At 38.6% G+C, this 19,971-nt stretch overlaps 1 protein-coding gene across 6 annotated transcripts in view; it reads left to right on the top strand.

Moving 5' to 3' along the window:
- ACTN2 (actinin alpha 2) overlaps positions 1–19,971 on the top strand; it is a 67,049-nt gene that overhangs the window by 42,601 nt on the left and 4,477 nt on the right. For 3 of the 6 annotated variants that reach the window (XM_009644123.2, XM_009644122.2, XM_009644118.2), the window contains exons 10-19: positions 611–841; positions 2,002–2,149; positions 3,960–4,110; positions 9,703–9,811; positions 10,646–10,786; positions 11,149–11,331; positions 12,481–12,615; positions 13,102–13,281; positions 13,648–13,794; positions 19,447–19,524. In XM_009644123.2, coding sequence (XP_009642418.2) covers positions 611–841; positions 2,002–2,149; positions 3,960–4,110; positions 9,703–9,811; positions 10,646–10,786; positions 11,149–11,331; positions 12,481–12,615; positions 13,102–13,281; positions 13,648–13,794; positions 19,447–19,524 — 1,503 coding nt within the window. The remainder of the gene's footprint in view (positions 1–610; positions 842–2,001; positions 2,150–3,959; positions 4,111–9,702; positions 9,812–10,645; positions 10,787–11,148; positions 11,332–12,480; positions 12,616–13,101; positions 13,282–13,647; positions 13,795–19,446; positions 19,525–19,971) is intronic. The other 3 variants (XM_035899713.1, XM_009644119.2, XM_009644120.2) reach the window with 1 other exon arrangement.

Here is a 19,971-nt window from a genome sequence, read left to right as displayed (position 1 = left end):
ACAGGCAGCAAATGAATGAAGAAGGGGGCACATTGTGCCCTCCTGTCCTTTCTTGGTAAATGGCAAATTTGTTAATGCAGGACTGCAGATGTGTAGTGCACAAGTGAGAGCTCCCTTGTCTTTAATGCATAACCTGCAAAAACATACTGAGATCATAAACAAAAAGACAGTAGTGCTACATTGGCACTAACGGACTTCTGAGTGAAGGTTTTTATATGACCTGAGTTGGTTGGTGTCTGTCTTGATCTCATGACTACTTGAGACATCAAGACCAATACTTTTGAAAGTGGCAAGTGGTTTTGGGTAACAAAGCAGGTTTTGAGTAAACAGCTAGAGACACCTTACATCTGTACTCATCTTTCTGAAAATCAGGGTATTTCTAGAAATACCTAGAATATCTGGATAATTTAGTAAAAAAGTATTGTTCAGCTTTGAAAATCTTGTTCTTATTTGCCATTAAGGTGCTCATACCAACTGATACCAATGGTGCTGACACCAATAATATTAAAATAGTGCAAACTTGATTAGGATTTGTGCATTCAATATGATCTTTCTTTGATTGATTTTCCATTACCTTTATTTTAATTGTTTGTTTGTGTTGGTTTGAAAGCTTTTAGAATGGATTCGCCGGACAATTCCTTGGCTGGAAAACAGGACCCCAGAAAAAACAATGCAGGCTATGCAGAAGAAATTAGAGGATTTCCGGGACTACCGCCGCAAACACAAACCTCCCAAAGTCCAAGAGAAATGTCAACTGGAGATCAATTTCAACACCCTGCAGACAAAACTGAGAATCAGCAATCGGCCAGCTTTCATGCCATCAGAGGGAAAAATGGTTTCAGTAAGTAAAGGAGGCATCAATATTCCATTCTCCTTTTTACAATGTTCTCACAAAAATTTCAATGTGAAGGATTGAAATGCCATTTTAAGTCATCCTCAGAAACTTCAGTTTGTTGCACTTTATCAATACCAAGCCTCTCTTTTTACAAGTTCCCTTTCATTCTAGAATCTTGCTTTCTCTTAAGCGTGCTCCTGCCTCTTTGAAGGGTTTCCCCAAGAGCAGATTGCCTTGAGATGTGAGACAAACAGACCTTCCTTTGGGAGTGTTATCAATACGTCTTTATCAGTGAGGCCAAATGTTTAAGCAAGTTTATTTAAGCAAAACTCACATGGTTTCACTGACATTTTGGTCATTAGACTTACAGAAACAGACACTGTTCAATATATGTTTCTGCTTTTTTCTACTTTTTAAAATTACATTTTGCTTTTGCTTATGTCTGTGAAGATAAGAATAGTCAGTACCAAGAATTCTCATCTGCTGATAAGTATTGCGAGTTGATTGGGGGCCAAAACATTTCCTGTGGAATGTTGCAAACCTGTTTCTGTACTCCATTCTGTCATTGTGTTTTCGTTGCTCAGATTTGATAAACAGATGATTGCACTATCTGAAAAGGGACATTGTCCACTCGCCATACGCAGAAAATAAGGGGCCTGACACTTCAGTTTCCTACTCATGCCTTTGAGTTTCCAAGAAAACTCACAAAAATTTGTGCACCACAGAAAGTGAAATGAGTTTGTATTCCAGATAAAATACGAATCAAATCCTCTTGACACTAATAATTTTGCTATTGTCAACTTCCAAGAGCAAAGCACATTTATTTTGGTAAAAGATAGGTATGCCATAACAGAACATGCACGTTGTAAAATGGGAGGTAAAAGCAATATATTGAGAAGACACCGAATGTATAGCTATGCTTGGAAGCCATTTGTATAGGAGTTCCTTTCATGAACCCTCCTGAATAGAGCACACTATTAGGAGCAGATGTCTGGACTACAAGACTTCCTGAGTTGCCTGACAACATTTTCTATGATTCTCTGATTTTACAAAAACTGGACATAAAAACTTCTCTTTTTGGAGCAAAACTGTGAATGAATCAGAAATCTGCAAATTTGGATAAAAAGAGATTATAGTTTCATCCCCTCTGTGTATTCTCTTCACAGGATATTGCTGGCGCTTGGCAGAGACTTGAACAAGCTGAGAAAGGCTACGAAGAGTGGCTGCTGAATGAAATTAGAAGACTGGAAAGACTTGAACACTTGGCTGAGAAATTCAGGCAAAAGGCTTCCACTCATGAACAGTGGGCATATGGTGAGCAGAGATGGCTTTTAACATTTTAATGTTTTAATGTTCAAGGTTGAACTGTTGGGGCTGAATATTTGCCAGCCAGAAACTCACTTGTGAGTAGTTTGGACAGTTTTAGAAACCTAAAATAATAACAGATAAAATTGCAGGTTTTGTTGACTATAGTCATGATCCTAATTTGTAGGCATGTTGCTAATGAAATGTAACTGTAAAAATCATACTCTTGAGGTAGCGAGTCAAACTTAATGGGAATATTCCGCATTTGAATAGAGGCCATTACTGCTAATGCGTTTGTACACTAGCAATCTAACCAGGAATGCAGTGATGCTACTGTTAAGTGTGAATTTATTAGCAGAGTTATTCTGAGTTTATTATCATTTGGCCATCATGATGTTTTGAATAATCCACATAAACTACATGATAATGGACTAATTTCAGCTTTGCTCCATACCCTAGATTGTACCCCATTTATAGTTCTGTTTCTTTATGGTAACCTAACCTTCCTTACATGCATTTGTAACAGCTACAGGACCATACACCAGCATACAATTTTGTTAGGGACCATGAAGCATAGAGCAGATCTATCATCCTATTGTTTGCCCTGACAACAGTCTTCCTGCTTCTGCCATGCTCCTGTTTTTTTCCAGCTAGAATCTTTTCACACTGTGAAAGTAAAAGAGTCCATCCTGTAACACAGTTGCTGGAAGCGTACAAGGCTGTAAATGGCTGCTAAGCAGATACTAGGAGGGAAACTACAGTATTTATCAGCCCTGAGAGCCTATTTTCTGAGCATAAACTACTCATGGTAGCATGTTATGGCTGTTATGCAAGGAAAACTTCACATAAGCTGGTACATAGCAAGTGAAACAATAGTCCCTTCTGGCTCTAGAATTCACAGAGCTGTGTAATGCCATGCAGTGAGCTGCTCAACAGCTATGTCTGTACAGATTCGCTTGTCCAACACAGGAACTACTGAGGAGTAATATTTCAGTTTCTGATTTCCTCTTTGCTTCTCTAGCCTTTTGTAAATAGGTTGGCATTTTCCACTTAAAATTTAGTGTTTAGTACAAAAGGCAGCCACGCATCTCAATTTTTTTTTTTAAGTGCTGAAATGAATAATGAATTGAGGGCAGAACATGAAAAAGAGAAAACACACTCGCAGGTGTGTGCTGCTATGAACGTCCCTCCACAGCCCCTTCTGCAAAGCTGGTGTCTTATGTCATATTAAAAGCAATGTTTAAATCAAACTAAAGATAGAAATTTTAGAATTTGTTTTTGCAATAATGACAAATGCCCTGCACTCCCATCTCCCCCACATGATCCCTGTGTGAGATGAGAATGTTAGTGTTTATTCCCCAGTGTCCCCTCAATTCAGTTAAACTAGTTAATTGAGTAATTATGTATTATCAGAAAACACTGATCAGTACTAGTTTTTTAGTAAGAGTGAAGCTGTGCATAGCAGTGTGATTTCTGGTTTCATAAGTCTACAAAAGGCTTAAATCAATAGTATAAAGCCTCAGTTTTTGGCAGTATACCATTTTTATGCCAGTTTCTCAAGCAATGTAATACTTGCTGGTTTAGACCAGTATAAGCAGCCTATGGAAAAATCAAGGAATTACTGATAGATCTTTAAAAATATATATTTCTAATTAACACCGTTGTGCTGACAATTTGCTACTGATTTCAGTTGGGGTGGGACTTCATCTCATATATGTGATTTTCACCACACCTCAGTTTAAAAAGTTGACTGAATTTGCAATTGTTCTAAACCAATAAATTAGTTAAAAATTACTAATATTTTAATTTCCTCTTTCAGGCAAAGAGCAGATCTTACTTCAGAAGGATTATGAATCTGCTTCTCTGACAGAAGTCCGCGCCATGTTAAGGAAACATGAAGCTTTTGAGAGCGATTTGGCTGCTCACCAGGACAGGGTGGAACAGATCGCTGCCATTGCCCAGGAGCTGAAGTATGTTCCATTTAAAGGCTTGCAGCTGCTGACATTTAACTTTGCGATAAACTCTTTCCAATGAATTTGATAGCGTCATAGGTACCAACATAAGAATTCCAGAGATAGCTTCATAAGTATATTATCTGAGCTGGTCACTGAGACCTTTCCCTCATCTCCCCCTTACCCCCAACCAAATATAGATATTGAACTGACCAAAATTATTTGAAAATAAGCATTTTAAAATTGACTTAACAGTAATCTTTTAGCATTAGCTCTACTGATGAGTCCGTTTTGTGTTGATGGGAATGCTGGAGGTGTTAATTTCTCAGTTCGTATGGTCTGCTGAGAGGCACTGGCTATGCTATTTTCACTTAGAAAGTAATTTCATTTGCACAAATTATGGATCAAGCATCTTCACTTTACAATCAGGTATTTTCCCACAAGTATATTGGTCCTTTCAAAAGTCTTCACATCCCTAAATTATCTCTATTGTAGTGGGTAATGCATTGACTTTTCTGAAGATTTAACTGTCTCTAGTTTACTTATTTTCACAATTTCTTCATATTATATTTGGAAGTGCCATTGTCACCATTTTGCAGAAAGGGCAGTGGGGCATATGGGTACACAAGCAATCAAGCACAGAAGCTCTCATATAGGAGAGCAAGAGTTTTCACCTACAGTTCCATCAGCTTAGCCACAGCACCAACACTTGATCACCCAGCATACTATGCCCAGAGAGAACACAACCAAAGCTGAGAACAATTTTGCAACATTTAGGGTACATCTGTATTGTTGACATCAGCTACATAGGTCAGGGATGTGAAAAGTCAAAGCCCCTGACTGACAGACACCCTTAAGGCAGCAGAAGTCCTGAGTGTTGATGCAGCTACCCTGGCTAAACTCTATCAGTGGAGCTTGCTTTTGTTTGTGGCAGCACAGTTTTGTCAGCAAAGCTCTGCCCACACTGACAGGACTGTAGTGTTACATACTGATGTGCCTGTTCTGGTAAAGTCATCTTGGCACGTACACCAAGCTAAGCACATTTGGTTTTATAATCTTATGCAGTTAATTGCAGTGGTTTTGTACTGTAAATCGGTGGTGCTACTCCTGATCATAGCAATTTGGCATGTACTTAAATTCATTGCTCACGGGCAGTATAAATCTGTAAAGCCAACAGGAACAAATGTGCGGTAGTGGTCAAAACAGGAGCCAAGATCAAAATTCTCAGATTCCTGCCCATGGCTTCAGCTCTCTAAGTTTTAGTTTCTCATCTTCTTGAATAGGCAAAACAGTTACTACTTAAAAATCAAGTGTTGAAAACATGCCCTCTTTTCACTTTGTTGAAGGACCATGACTCATAAACAGCTCCATATCCTTTAACAATTTAAAAATCAGAGTTGTCTAAAAATTGTAGTTCATACCTGATAGCAGTAGCACTTACAGTAATTGTATAATTGAAATGGATATACAAGAAAAATTCTATTTTTCAAGATTATTTAAGGGAGAAAAAGTAAAGCAGAGTAAGTACTGGTTTTTAGTTAGTGTGAAAGAAGTCTGAAAAACACAGAGAATGGAGATTTCACTGAATATGGGAGCTTATGAAACACCTTCTTTCATGCCGTGATCTCTGTTGTGGAGTTATTTGTTCCTCTTTATACTGAAGAAAGTTTCTGAAACACCTAATAATCATTAATTCAGCTTCAACTTTACAAGCAATGAGAAACTTTGGGAATGTAGTATACATAGCACAGCATCTGCTTACCAGCGTTTTGAACCCTGTGTCCTTTACCTCTGGTGAGGCCAGTGAACACTGTATCCTGTCTATTTTAGGATTGTCTCTTCTCAGTTGTTTCAGTAATTTGCTGTGTGAAGTTAAACAAGTTATTTGTGGCCTGGCCTGCAAAGGTGCTGAAAACCCATTGCTTTTAGAGATGCTCTACTTTGATTTCTCTGCTTCTCCATACAATGGGGCTATCGGTGCCTGATTTTTCACTGAGACTCAGTAGCTCAGTTAGGCTTAATGTCCTTGGAGAACACTGAATAAAGGTCAAGTTTTATTATTAGCTGCAAGCTAATGGGCAGTAATTTATATGTAATTTGTCACACAGTGAAATTATGGAGGAAAACACTAATTTCTTTCTCCATTTATATTTTTAAAGAAGGATTGACTAATGTCTGAATGCTAGGAAATGTGTATTGGCACCTGATACAAAGCCTCTTGAAGTCAATGTAGGTATTATTTTCTTGGGGGTTTTTTTGGCACTGGATCAGGCCCTTACAGACATCATCATCATCTGTGTCTAAATCCCAAGTCAGTACACTTCCATGTTTTGTTTTAGTCAATCTCCTGGCTGCCTAATGTTGCTATTTGAAAGGAGAACAATTGCTGTGTGACTTTGCACTCTACCAGTTACAGTTTCCTGTCTGTTCTGATATTTTCTGCTGCAACAGTTCAGTCCACTGTGTGCTTAAGGTTAAAATTGCTAAAAGCTTGTTGATCGGTGCTGTTAAGATAAAGGATTTGTGTGTGTGCTCAAGCAGGTGATTCCAGCCAGGATGCTGCTATAAGATTGTTGTGTTCCTGACTGTATAGACTGAAATCCTTGGCAGTGAGGCATGGCAAGGCTTGGATAAGGCTATATACAAAGCTGGAAAAAGTCAGGCATTTCTAAAATGGGATTTGCCATTTATGACATAGCAAATGCTAAACAGAACTTGAGTGAGCTGTGATATAAAGTGCCATATTCATTTATGATCTTGTATGCTCATTTCAATGCTTTCAATCATCAAGGTAAAATTCTTGGAATGTAGTTTCTTGCATATCCATCACTTCTAGTATAGCAACTTATTTTCAGCCAAGATGACCGCTATCTGTAATACTGATTTGGAGAGTCTTTTTGCTTCTGGGCTCAAATTGTGCTTACATGCATGATTAACATGAGCCTGGTTCTGAAGCAGCACTAAAGTATGTTGCTCAGCAGGTTATTTTTGTGACACTATCACTGTTCCTAAAGTGATCTCATACTGGAGTGCTTCTATGGATCAGGACAAAATTTGACTAAATTTCTAATTCTTTACAGATAAGATTGAACTACTGGTAAGACCAATGGGAATACCTTAATGATTTTTAAATTCCAATGGCTGTAGATTTCAAATAACCAAACAAATAGAAATGATTGTTCTCTTGGAAGCTCTGTAACACATGTGCAGCAGTACTTTGTGTATGCCTGATAAGCACAACTTCTTTTTACAAAATGTGAGATCTAGTCTTCTCACAGCTTCAGTGTTGAGAGAGATATAAAAATTAATAGGACAAGGAATGTAAAGCTATGTTTTATTTCCAAGTAAATAATCTCCTATGAGTTGTTATTTCTTCTTCTTCTGCTTTGAGCAGAAAAATGTTCTTTCACATTTATTCACTTACTGAATTGAATTTCACGTTGAATTCTCATTGAATTTCATGCAAAGTTCACTTATTTGCATTAAACTACAGCAGGCCCAGAAAGGCAGTGGAGCTACACTGCTTAATGCCACTTGGTGATCTAGCTTACGATTTTTGACCCATGGGTGCCCTTTCAAAAAGTTGGTTTGATAATATTATTCTCCTACCTATTTGTCCACAGCACATAACCCTGGAAGAAATAGGATAGCAGAGATCTTATGGGGAATGACTGAACCTCCCTGGCAGAGCTGGTGGAGGAATGTTGCACATTACTTTCCAGGACTTTGACCAGAGCTGGTACAATCAGTCCCTCACTTTCATGGAGGACACCTGCCCTAATCAACAAAAGGAGATAAGTGATCGATTGAAGCAAAAATAAAATTTGCAGTACTCCCAGGGATGTGACCTGGAGTATGTGGAAAAATATCCTGTCCATATTCTGGTATATTAGATTTGATATGCAAAAAGAGACCAGAATACAAATCCCCACATCTCATCCACGTAGTGAGCTCACATAGGAACATCATCTAATAATCTCAGTGTGCTATAATGAAAAAAACCAAACTTCCAGCCAAAAACTCATAGTGGTAAAATGTATCTCAGCCTGTTTCATCCAAAACTCCATGCTTCCGACTTAGAAGTGTCTTAACAATTAGATGGTTTTTGTTGCATCCATTGAAGGCTAACAAAAAGGCTTGCTCTAAAGGAGGAAGCAAGTTTTCGAGTTAAGGAGCCCTCATATAGTATGGCTTGCTGGCAGCTTTCTCCTTACACTTAACAGTTCTGCTATTTTTAAAAATTGTTATGGCATTTTATTCTTACTTGTTTTACTATTCTTCACTTTCAACAGTCCACTGATTGCAGCACTTCTGAAGCCTCCTTTAAACAGAATGGTTCACTCACTTCTCAGCTTTATCCCAAACCAGATTGCTGTGACTGAGCTTAGAGGAGGAAGCATGAACACTGCCCCTGGTCTACAGTGTAGCTTCACAGAGGAAAGCGACCTCTGTTCTCATTTTATCCTCTGTGATTCTCTAAGTTACTGGTGGAAGTGATCTGTACGTCCCTCTTGTCAATTGCCTAGAGAAGAATGTTCAAAAGAAGGGAACAGATTCTATCTGCATTTAATGCCTTATTGAAGCCTTAAAGTAAATCTTAGCTTCATATTGCTATGCTGTCACATAATCACAATCTCTGCCAGGTTTAGTACTGGACAAAGCATCCTCAAGGAGCAGCCAAAAGCTAAATTCAGTGGATGATGATACACCAAAAAAAGTGAGCTTCCAAAGTGCCAAACACATATATTTTATTATGGTCATGATGACTGTGGCAGAACCAAGGGGATTATCTGCCACTGAGGTCAAAAATTCAGTCTGAGACAGACTCGGTGCAGAATCTCAGGACAGAGCCTTAAAAAGTTATTCCAGTCTTAGGCAGAATAATAAGTTGCTTTCTGTCAGGATAATATAAGCCTATTTAGCAGGTGAAAAAGCAATGCCAGCTGCTACATCCTTTGTGGGTACACTGATTTGTGCTGGTGGCATACGTGGATCTAGAAATTCCTGTTCTCTGAACAAGCCGGTTCTAGGGTGTAGCTCTGTGAGGAGCTCCTGGAGAGGAAGATGAAAATTGTTCTCTGTGCCCCAGATCTGGGCAGCCCCTATTAGTACTGCCAGGCCTGTAAGAGAGATTGTGCTTTGAATGCAACCTGAGGTCTGTTTCTCAGTTAAATAATTTCAGAGCATATAAGGCTGGAAAGGGTCATTAGATTATTTAAAATGCAATGTATATTTCAGGCCAATTAATTTAAAACTGTGCCAATCTTCAGAAACTTGATAAAGCCCCAGACTGAAACATTCTGGTCTTCAGGAGATCAAATTGCTTGTGCCACAGGAATAGCTGAGACAAAGGTGGTTAGACACCATAACTGTCTTTAAATCCTGGATGTCACAGATGGATACTTGATTTTTGTCACAACAGAGGAGGTTGATCCTGTTCCTGTGCTGTGCTTCTTGAAATGCTGAATGTCTAGATCACGCAGGTCTGTACTGCAACACTTGCTTATCTGCAAATAAGAGGGGAAGGAGGGCCAGTGGAAGATTAGGGACAATGCAACTGCTCCTGTCTTTCAGCAAGTCACACAGATTTTTGTCTTCACTCTTTCTTAGTGAACTGGACTACCATGATGCTGCAAGTGTCAATGATAGATGCCAAAAGATATGTGACCAATGGGACAGCCTGGGAACACTTACTCAGAAAAGGAGGGAGGCACTGGAGGTAAACCATCTAACAATGATCAGCAGCTCATCTGAGGCAGGGAGGGGGGAATAAGCTATTTGTTTCAGATCTGGAAACAGGGCCATTGAGCATCCACTTTGGAATCCAAACAACAATAAACCTTTTCCTCAGATCTCCATTTCATTTTGTTGTGATTTCATTTGCAAACAGATTGAATTGCTCACAGCAGACTTGACAGTGCTGAGCTGCCAAGGCCAGTTCTAAAGCAGCAACAAATGGCATGCAGTTCATAGCACCACTCTTTGGGAATTTGATGTCCAGCAAAGATAACAAAAGCCATTGGGTGTTTATGTTTTCATACTTGTCTGAGCTTAGTCAGGTGAGGTACAGGATAATGGCCAGCACTACATTAATTTTTTGGTAGTGAGTATTCCAAAGCACTGAGATACTTTCCAAAACCTTGTTCCTTAAGGAAAGAGGAAGTCACACACTTGTATGCCAAGGTGGAAAACATATGCCTAACTCTTCTGTTTGATACTTACAAGAAATTACTAAAGCAAGATTAGTGGATTTTAATTGATTTGCAGATGGATCACAATAACAAAAATACTTAAAATATCAGTAGTGAAAAAGTAATTTTGCCTGTTATCCTTCAAAGGCATACACCTCTTTCAACATGTTCGTTATGAGAGTATCTTAACTGCAATTAGTCCTATTGCCTTGAGTGAGAATCCTTAAAGCATGTGATGAAATCAGTTAACAATACAATCAATTGCTTTTGAAAAAATGAGGGATGACTTTGTGCATGGGTGGGTGTGGGGAGTTAGGTCTTGCTCTAGTAACAAAGGAATGTACCTTTCTCAACCTGTACAGAGGACAGAGAAATTGCTCGAAACAATTGATCAGCTTCACCTGGAGTTTGCCAAAAGAGCTGCTCCTTTCAACAACTGGATGGAAGGTGCTATGGAAGACCTACAGGACATGTTTATTGTTCATAGCATAGAAGAAATTCAGGTAAATGGTTGTCTATTTTTTGGCTTACAGTCATAGGGAAAATAAGAAAGGAAGCTTTTGCTTCTTGGAGAGTAGAACACGTGTAAGAATTGACATTTTCTTTGTGATAGGCAATGTCTGCTCTATTATAAAGAGCATTCTTCATTGGTATGAGAACTTATTCCAGACATCATGGAAGAAGCGACGGTCCTGATAAAGTCAATGAGGGCTGTTTCATGAATTATTTCCTTTATCTACAGATACATGTAGATGGCGTTTTTTGAGAGGCTGAGAGAGGAGCTGTGCTTATTTACAACAGATCTTCCACGTGTTGGAAGAAACATTGAAGTTTTCATGCTTTCCCTCTCTGTTTCTGATTTTAGAGTTTAATCTCTGCACATGATCAATTTAAAGCTACTTTGCCAGAGGCAGATGGTGAAAGACAGGCCATACTGTCAATCCAGAATGAAGTTGAAAAAGTTATCCAGAGTTACAGCATGAGAATAAGTGCAAGCAATCCTTACAGCACTGTTACTGTGGAAGAGATTCGTAGCAAGTGGGAAAAGGTAATGTATGCTAAATACATGAAAGACATTGTAATATAGTATTCTAGTTTAGGAATACTGAGAATATTCAGAGAACTTTACATTACGTCTGTAAATTATTCTGGATCATCAGGTGCCAGAATGAACTTTCTACAGTATCTTATACCCTCCCTTATGTTTGCTAGGCTTGCTTTACAATATCCCTTGCTCCCATCACTCAATATTACCTATGTCCTTTTTGGCTTTTGGCGGGGCAAGATAAGCATGTATTGGGGCTAGTGCACTGGTTGTTGGCCAGTGAATGGGTCAAGGGGTGCTGTCCAAAGAACAGGAAATGATTGTATTCTTTCTTGCACTATCAACAGTAGTTCGTGTGTCTGTTCTACCCAGCTGCTGCTTTTCACACATGTAAAAAATTAGTATCTTTGGGACCATTAATATTCTGTCCAATTAGACTGAAATTGGCAATTACCTTAAAAAACTACTGGGGAGGGATTAAAGAGAGGGTCCTAGAGCAACCACACAAACTTTATTTCTTTAGGAACAGATAATATGACAAAGATAAATGATTGTGTAGAATGTATGAATTTACAAAATACATAAAGTTACACAGCCAAGAACACACTCTCAATGGGTTATAAAAACCAAGCAATAAGGACTAAATTCAGAATCTCCCTGGGCAATCCAGAGGGTAAGCCAAAAAAAGCATTCGCAATGTATTAGAGACCTTCAGATATACATGATGGACAGAATGTGTCTCGTTATCCAGTTGTAATGGCTGTGCTCAAATAAAATGTTTTGCACCAACTATTCTTAGAACAATTATTTAGAGACTGAAAAATCACCTGTGTTTCAAAAGAAAACCAAAACAACTGCTCTAGTAGCCGTTCAAGTTAAATAATTGTCTTGAACTTCAATCCAGCGAGAGGTGAGAATTTCTTCTCTCTCCATGTCAGTCTCTCTGGTCAGGCTGCCCAAGACCATGTTAGCAATTTCTTATGTTAGCACAGAATTGGTAAATAAAATAGTGATCATGTTTGCGGCTTGTCCTTCTGATTTCAAACTTCAGGCCAGTTAAGAAAAATTAGTAACTGTAGAATTATTTGTTCCATTTGTTTTTAAACTATTCAGTTGTGCCTCCTCACACTTAGTGCTTTCCCACTGTAACAGGTGAAGCAGCTGGTGCCTCAGAGGGATCAATCCTTGCAGGAGGAACTAGCTCGCCAGCATGCCAACGAGCGCCTGCGTCGCCAGTTTGCTGCTCAGGCCAATGTCATTGGGCCATGGATCCAGACCAAGATGGAGGTAAGTGTCAGACCCTCATGCAGAAGCTGGTGAACAAAGTGGTTTATAACTTTTTATCTCTGCTTTATATACAGGACAACAGCAATCTCCATAATAGTTCACCAGCTCTTTGATCCTGAAGTATTTACCACCTGTTAAGATGATTTTTAAAAATCTGAAAACTTGTACAAATGTTACCTTGATGGTGGGCAGGAGATGTGGCTTTGAAAAATCAATCACTAAACAATTACTGGTTAGCTTCTGCTTTCTGTAAAGGGAAGATACCAGGATTGCTGGGGTCCCAATACTAATTCCAGAAATAAATATGCCACATTTCTTTTGAAATGTATTTTCTACAGTAAAATTTATTGTCTCCACTGTATGAAGGTTTTATTACTATTGCTTCTTAGTATGAAAATATTACATATCTATGTGAACATTGGTCAGATTAGCAAATCTGAAGCTTAAATTTTGTGGCGTGGGGGGTGTCTTTGTTTCTTTTGACAGGAAATTGCCCGCAGCTCTATTGAAATGACAGGGCCTTTGGAGGACCAGATGAATCAGCTGAAGCAATATGAGCACAATATCATTAATTATAAACACAACATTGATAAACTGGAGGGAGATCATCAGCTTATACAAGAAGCCCTGGTGTTTGACAACAAGCACACCAACTATACTATGGAGGTAGCCATTTACTCCCTTTTGTACTTGTTAGGTTATTCTGCCCTCTTCTGCCATAAAACTACCTTCCCTGATCTGAAGAGACTGCAGCAGAGGATGGAATTTGGCAGACTTTCTGATAATCTCATAAGACTTGTTTTATTTTCAGTTATTTTCACTTTTAGCAAAGAAGTACCCATTTAGAAACCATTTCCATATTCTTCTGAAGGCCATTTTTATTTTTAATGATTCTTCGTCATAATATAGAGTTAGTGGTATGGAAAAGGTATCACATAAATATTTAGAGCTGATTTTTTGCTTACTGTACTTTTTATAATCTTAGAAGAATATATTTAATTCTTTAATAAATCAGTATTTTCTCTCTCATAGCACATCCGTGTTGGATGGGAGCTCCTACTTACCACCATTGCTCGAACTATCAATGAGGTCGAGACTCAGATCCTCACAAGAGATGCCAAGGGTATCACCCAGGAACAAATGAATGACTTCAGAGCATCATTCAATCATTTTGACAGGGTACAGTACTCCTGCTTTTTCTCAGCTACCAATCTTTATTGTTCCCAAAAGCAAGTTCCTTTTCATTCCTCATGTAAGCCTTTCAAAAAAACTGTGAATGCAGTAGCAATGGGCTCTTTTTAAAACAGCAAAAAAGATCAGTTAACAAAGAATGTACAGCCTTATGAAATCATAGCATTGTCCAGATATGTTAAATTAATTTTTACTCTTTAAATGTACTGCAAAATTATAGTTCTGCTAATATGGTTGAGTATTTGTTCAAATAGCAGGCAGAACTGGATTAATCTGTATGTTTTGGAAAATAACATGCTCTTTTATTTTAAGGCAGTGCAGCATGTTCTGTGTACTTGCCAGCATCTTCCATCTCATTAAAATTAGCTGTAATCTGGATTACAGGGTTTTTTTTTCTTTTAATCACAATTTTTCCTGTAGAAATAGATTTGTAGGGAATATAGCTGAAGCACTGATAGCTGTCAAGGAAAATCCTTTATTTTTGTGGCTGTATGTGGGAAATAAGAGGCTGGTTTTTTCACTTACCTAATCATGGATGAATAAAAAAGTAGGAATGAAAACACTATTGTGAAGAAACTTAACTCAATTCTTCGGTGAGTTATGCAGTATTCATGGATAGAGGGTTAAAAAGATAGCTGTTAATAGACACAGTAGCAAAATACATGCAGACAGGGACCTGACATTCTCAGCTGGAGAACAATCTGTACATAAGTCAGCTCTGCTGGCTCTGTGCTTGCATGAACCCACCTTCAAAACCAAGTTCACATTTCAAATACTGAAAAAAGATTACCATAATGCAGCACCAGGCTGTTCCCTTTAGTTAGCAGACTCTGCTTAACCCCTGACTTATATTCTGTTATCACAAGTTGGCTCCTTTAAATCATTTCAGGCTATACTTTCTTTTCACTGATATCCTGTTTGTCCAGCTCTACTCAAAATGGTTACCCAGACTTATACTTGATGTGCATTGGATGCTGATAGTCATAGTTTGCTAAATACTCTTTAGAATATCCTTAATTGTTTGGGAAGAAAAGCAGAATTGCCAAACCTCTGCTTTTTGATGAAACACACAAGCATAGGAAAGGTTAGTTCCACAGGAACCAGGAACAGATTTTATGGAAAATCTTAATTTCTAGCATAATTCTAGCATAATTCCTTTTTGCATTTTCTAAAGAAGCAGAAGATAACATCACGTAATCAGAAATAAATTTCCTGGGGTGGAAGGAAGTAGCATACGAAATGGCTTTCCCAGTGCACTGAAGCAGATAACTGAGCAATTAGAGCTATTAAAAGCAGACAGAGTACCAAGGTTGGATAAATTACACGCCGCTATTTTAGAGACCCTTTGCACAAAGGTTTGACAGCTCCCTAAAGATAAGGAAGCAAGGTGATTGAATCCTAGTATACCTTACACTAGATGGCCATGTCTATCATCCCTGTATCTTTGTAGTTTGTAGATGAGTTCTCTGCCATGCTCATGGCAAGGTTGGTTCAGTGGCTGAGGAGATATTACAGGCATCTCTTGGTGCCTCAGAAGGTCTTGAAGGGAGAAGCTAAATCTTACACCAACCAGCCCTATTGTTATGGATCTTTAGGCTTTTCAGATATAGTTGGTTTTGCGATACCAAAGGATACAATAGAGCAAGGCCTTAGGAAAGGTTGTACGGCCTGGAAGAGGGCGCTCATGTCACATAGCTGCAGGCAGGTGGGAGATGGGCTATGTCAATCATGTGCAACACAGAAGTGCTTCCCAGCTCCTAGATCCTTGCCTATCTATGGCCGTCTCCTTTCTTCAGGCTATAACAAGTCATGGCTTCAGGCAGTGTCCCTTCTGCCCTTGCTTCTGTTGCAGGAAGCATGAGTCGCTGGGTCAGAAGCAGAAGGAGATAGGTGATTCATCAGTTTCTATGGCCTCAACAACCTCAGCCTGGACTGCAAGTTTAGCTGCAGACTTCAGCTTCCCCCATGACAGATCGAATCCAAAGGCCTTAAAAAAGAGGCCTGGAAGGATCACAGCATTGGGTATATGCTGCCTTTAGTATACCCCTTCCCTTAGCATCAGACATGGGAAATTGGTCTAGGAGGACTGACATGGTGCAATGATTATGTTCTTAGTAGCATAATGCAAGTTATGGAAGAAGGTAAGATCTAAAACCACTCAGCCATCAAGCCAGGCTTTCTGCAGGGGACGGATAGCAGAAACACTGATAAAAGAGAAGCTTATACCGATTAAATTACATTGTAATTTAATGGGCAGATGTGACTCAATCTACACAGGCTAAAAAGAGTCATTGAACAGACATGTTTGAGAGAGGCAGGCTTCTTTTTCATTTTTATATCCTTCTTATGTCCTTGCACACTCGAATATTTAGTGTTGGTGAATAAAGGAAACCCAGGGTCCTTCAGAGTTACTGCAGGGTACACAAAATAATGAAGACTCTGAACTTGGAATTTAGATGGAGAAGGCAGTAATAGATTCTTTTATGGTCTTGATTACCTTAAATAGAAATGAAGATGAAACTGGATCATCTGAACGTAAGCACCAACATGAAAAATACTGGCTTCTCCATGTCAGATGTAATATGTAATAATTTTGTTATGCTTAGCAGCATTTCTGAATGCCTGACATAGTTTAAAAAATATACTGAAAGAATAGGACTGCTATTCACAATAATGAATAGTCAGAAAAGATCCCACAAATTAATACTGTCCCTGACGAGCAGGCTTTAAATACCTAATCACAACAGAATCATTTATCCATGCTATAGCTCTGACTTCCATGGCATTTCTCCACTTTAACACATATCTTAATGTTTGACTCTTAATGTATATTGAGGATGTCAGTCAAGTACTAATACACAGAGTAGCTCCCTTCCCCATTTTAAAGCATGTATTTTGGTACACATAAACCTAACAACTTTCTATACAGTGCTTCTAGAAACATCTTCCTTTGCTTATAAATCTGAGGAAGGAACCCCTATCTTCCTCCCCAGGCAGAATGTATTTAAAAAAAATAAATCTTACAGTTCATAATCCATTATGGAGCTTAATTCTGCAGTTATTAATCCTTTGAAAGAGAGCTAAATAATTGGGTGAATTGTTTTAAATGGCTTCTATATCTTGAATATTTGAAAGAAAACTATTTGGTATTTTGCAAGAGTTTTTCTGGGGGCTACATGCCCCTGATTCTCAAACTGCAGTGAGTAAGTGGGCACCATGCACCTAAGAATTACAAGGGCAAGAAGAGTTGTGTTTCTTTCCATGCCTCCACCAGCAGAGATGTGCTAGCACAGAAACCATTACAAGTCATCTTTCTTAAAGGCAAGTGGTAAATACACTGCCTCGCTTGGGACAAGGGGGCAGCCCTCCAGGCTCTTGTGTTTCCAACATGCATGTACGCGTGCTGATGCCCCAGAGTTTATTCCTGAGGATGATGCTACTTACCCACTGCCTTTTGAAGGAGGCTGTGCTGGAGGGCACAGTCTAGTTGTAGGTATAAATATAAAACTTCAGCAACGCTGGTATATTTCCTTCCTTAATGTGACTGCTTGGAGAAAAAATGAGAAAGTGGGACACTGTCTGAATGACAGAAGCAGTTTCAAAGTGTTCAAAATGGTGCGTAGCTGAATTAGGGTATGCAGACAAATTGGGACGCCAACACAGATACGTTGTCAGTCACTGGTTTTGAAGTCTTTTTATGCGGGGATTCCTTTTTCAGATTCAGTATATTTAGTAAATTCTAAATAAGATTGTGAAGTATGTGATAAAATATCTGGAGCTGCTCTGCATGTAATATCCCAATGGCTGTTAACATATTCTGCTATTGATTTTTGTGCAAACCACAGATTTTAAGTAGGAGCTCTGCATGCAGAAAGTTAGCATCATGCCATCCTATATTTTACTAACAGAACAACAGCAGCTCCGTATTAAATGAACAACATGATCAGGTCAGTTACTGTTCAGGAAACTGAAGGACATGTTTAAGAATGGATTGCTTTGACTCAGAAGCTCACTTGTTTTATAAGGCCACATATCAATCACAAAGGGGAAGGAAAAGATTTCTGGGGACTAATAATGAAACACAGAGGGGGATTTCAATGTTTTACTTTGTATTGGCAGGAAAAGATGAACACGGCAAAGTTATTTATATGCTTAAAAAACCTAATTTCAGTGCTTAATGTTGATCTGCAAACAATAAAAAAAAATACAAAGAATCATTTCCCAATGAGCAAGCCCTTGCATGGGCTTGATCTATGCATTAATTGCAAAATAGCTTTGTATCCCATGAAACTCTGATACTCTGCAAAGGCAAAGATACCTTTTTTGGCCATATATGACGCAGATTAAAAAAATTCACTACTAGAATGTGAGAACCTGCTATAGCACATGGCACAACTACTTGGACCCTCACTGGGGAGTCCCACTTAACCAGATGCCAGTTGCGAGCTCCAGTACAACCACTGCACTCCTCTCCTAAAAAAAATGGTTTCTAGGTAGATGTGCTGGTCTCCCTCACTCATGTCTGCGCTTCACTGCCTGTTGGCACGACTACTGCTGCCATGTGTGCCTGGTTACCGACCACCCACCCCCCTGGTGTAGTCAAGTAGCTAACAGTCCTCTACCAACACTTGGTAGAGGAGGTGGAGGAACAGTATTTGGTTCTTAGCTCCCATTTTTATGTCATTTTGTTTGCAGTCACGCAGTAATATCTTCAGTTTTAGAAATAAGGTAAATGAGCTGACTTTGCTCCTGGTGTGACCTGCTGTAGCCTGTCTCCAGGACGGTGTTTGAGAGTTTCAAGCAAGCCTAGATTAACCTTTTCAGAATGATAAAATAAATAATTTTGAATGCCTTATTTCAGAAATTATCCTGTAAAATAGAAATGTTAAAGGAAAGAAACTTCACTGTGATTATGGCTTTTAACTAAGTGCTGCTCCAGATTTGCAGCTTTGCTTTATCTCTCGTCATTGACTTCCCACTGTTATTTTTCATCTTCCCTTTATGGAGCTGGTGGAGGTTGATGCAGAGGGACTCAATATAATAACAGCATGATATGTCAAAAATGCATGCTGTTATGAACTTAATAAAGCACCACTTTATCCTATTAGTATATTGAATAAACCCAGTACATTTGTTAAAACTCCTATGATTTTAGTTATGCATAACTATATAGAAATTTTCAAAAATAAATTATTCATCCAGCAGGCAGATATGTAACAGACAGAAAACTTTGGATCTTCTCCAAACTGTCACTCTGTAAAATCAATAAGGGTAATAATTTTTCATCTTAGAACATCTCTTTAATTGTATACATGTTAACTCAATCTGAAGTACACCTCTCATAAGACACATTTTGTACAGGAAGAAGAAGATGAGGTGGTCTGTTTTTAACAAGTTAGTGTGAATTTCTTGTCCTGCAAAATGTAAAAAAAAAAAAATTATTCAAAACAGTGATCCAGTTTGATGTGGTGTTACTAGGAGCTATTTAACCTGGAATTCAATGAGGCTTTTTTAAAGTCAGTTTTAATATGGTTATTAATACAGGAGTTGAATGTTTTTTACTAACCAACTAAGCTGATCTGTGATTTTTCTTTCTTTCTTTTCACCTTCCCAAATGCATGACCTGTGATGGGATGCTAGGATGAATCTGACAATCTACATTCTGATGAATTTAAAGCCTGCCTCATCAGTCTAGGACAGGTTGGAAATGACCTGCAGGTAGAGGAAATTGATATTGTTCTGCTTTCAGATAGGCCATTTTAATAATAGCCAAAGAGATTGTGGGTTCAAACTCCAATGTATTGTCATAACGCTTTGAAAAGATCCTGCCTCCGAGAAGACAACTGGATTAGATGGACTGTCAGCATCACTTGGAGCCATATTTTTCTGTGCTTTTTTCAAAGATTTTTCAGGTTGTTTCTTTTACTTGGTTTGAGATGTTGTATTTGGACTTTACTAGATAACCGTGGGGGGCTCCTATGCTTCTTGCTCTTGGACTTCTGCTAATTTTCCTTTCCTCAGATTCAGCAGAAGCTCTCTACTGCTCTCTCCTGATTTAGAGTGACACAATTCTCTCCAAACCACTATACTGTATCACAACACAGAGGAAAAGTTTATTTACCTTCTTATTATTGTGCCATTTAATGTTTACTCAGCTCTGAGCCA

Source organism: Egretta garzetta, unplaced genomic scaffold, assembly GCF_000687185.1.
Source record: "Egretta garzetta isolate BGI_Z169 unplaced genomic scaffold, ASM68718v1 scaffold118, whole genome shotgun sequence".
Lineage (NCBI taxonomy): Eukaryota > Metazoa > Chordata > Aves > Pelecaniformes > Ardeidae > Egretta > Egretta garzetta.
Note: the sequence above shows the minus strand (reverse complement) of the source record. Positions and strands in the feature narration are given on the sequence as shown.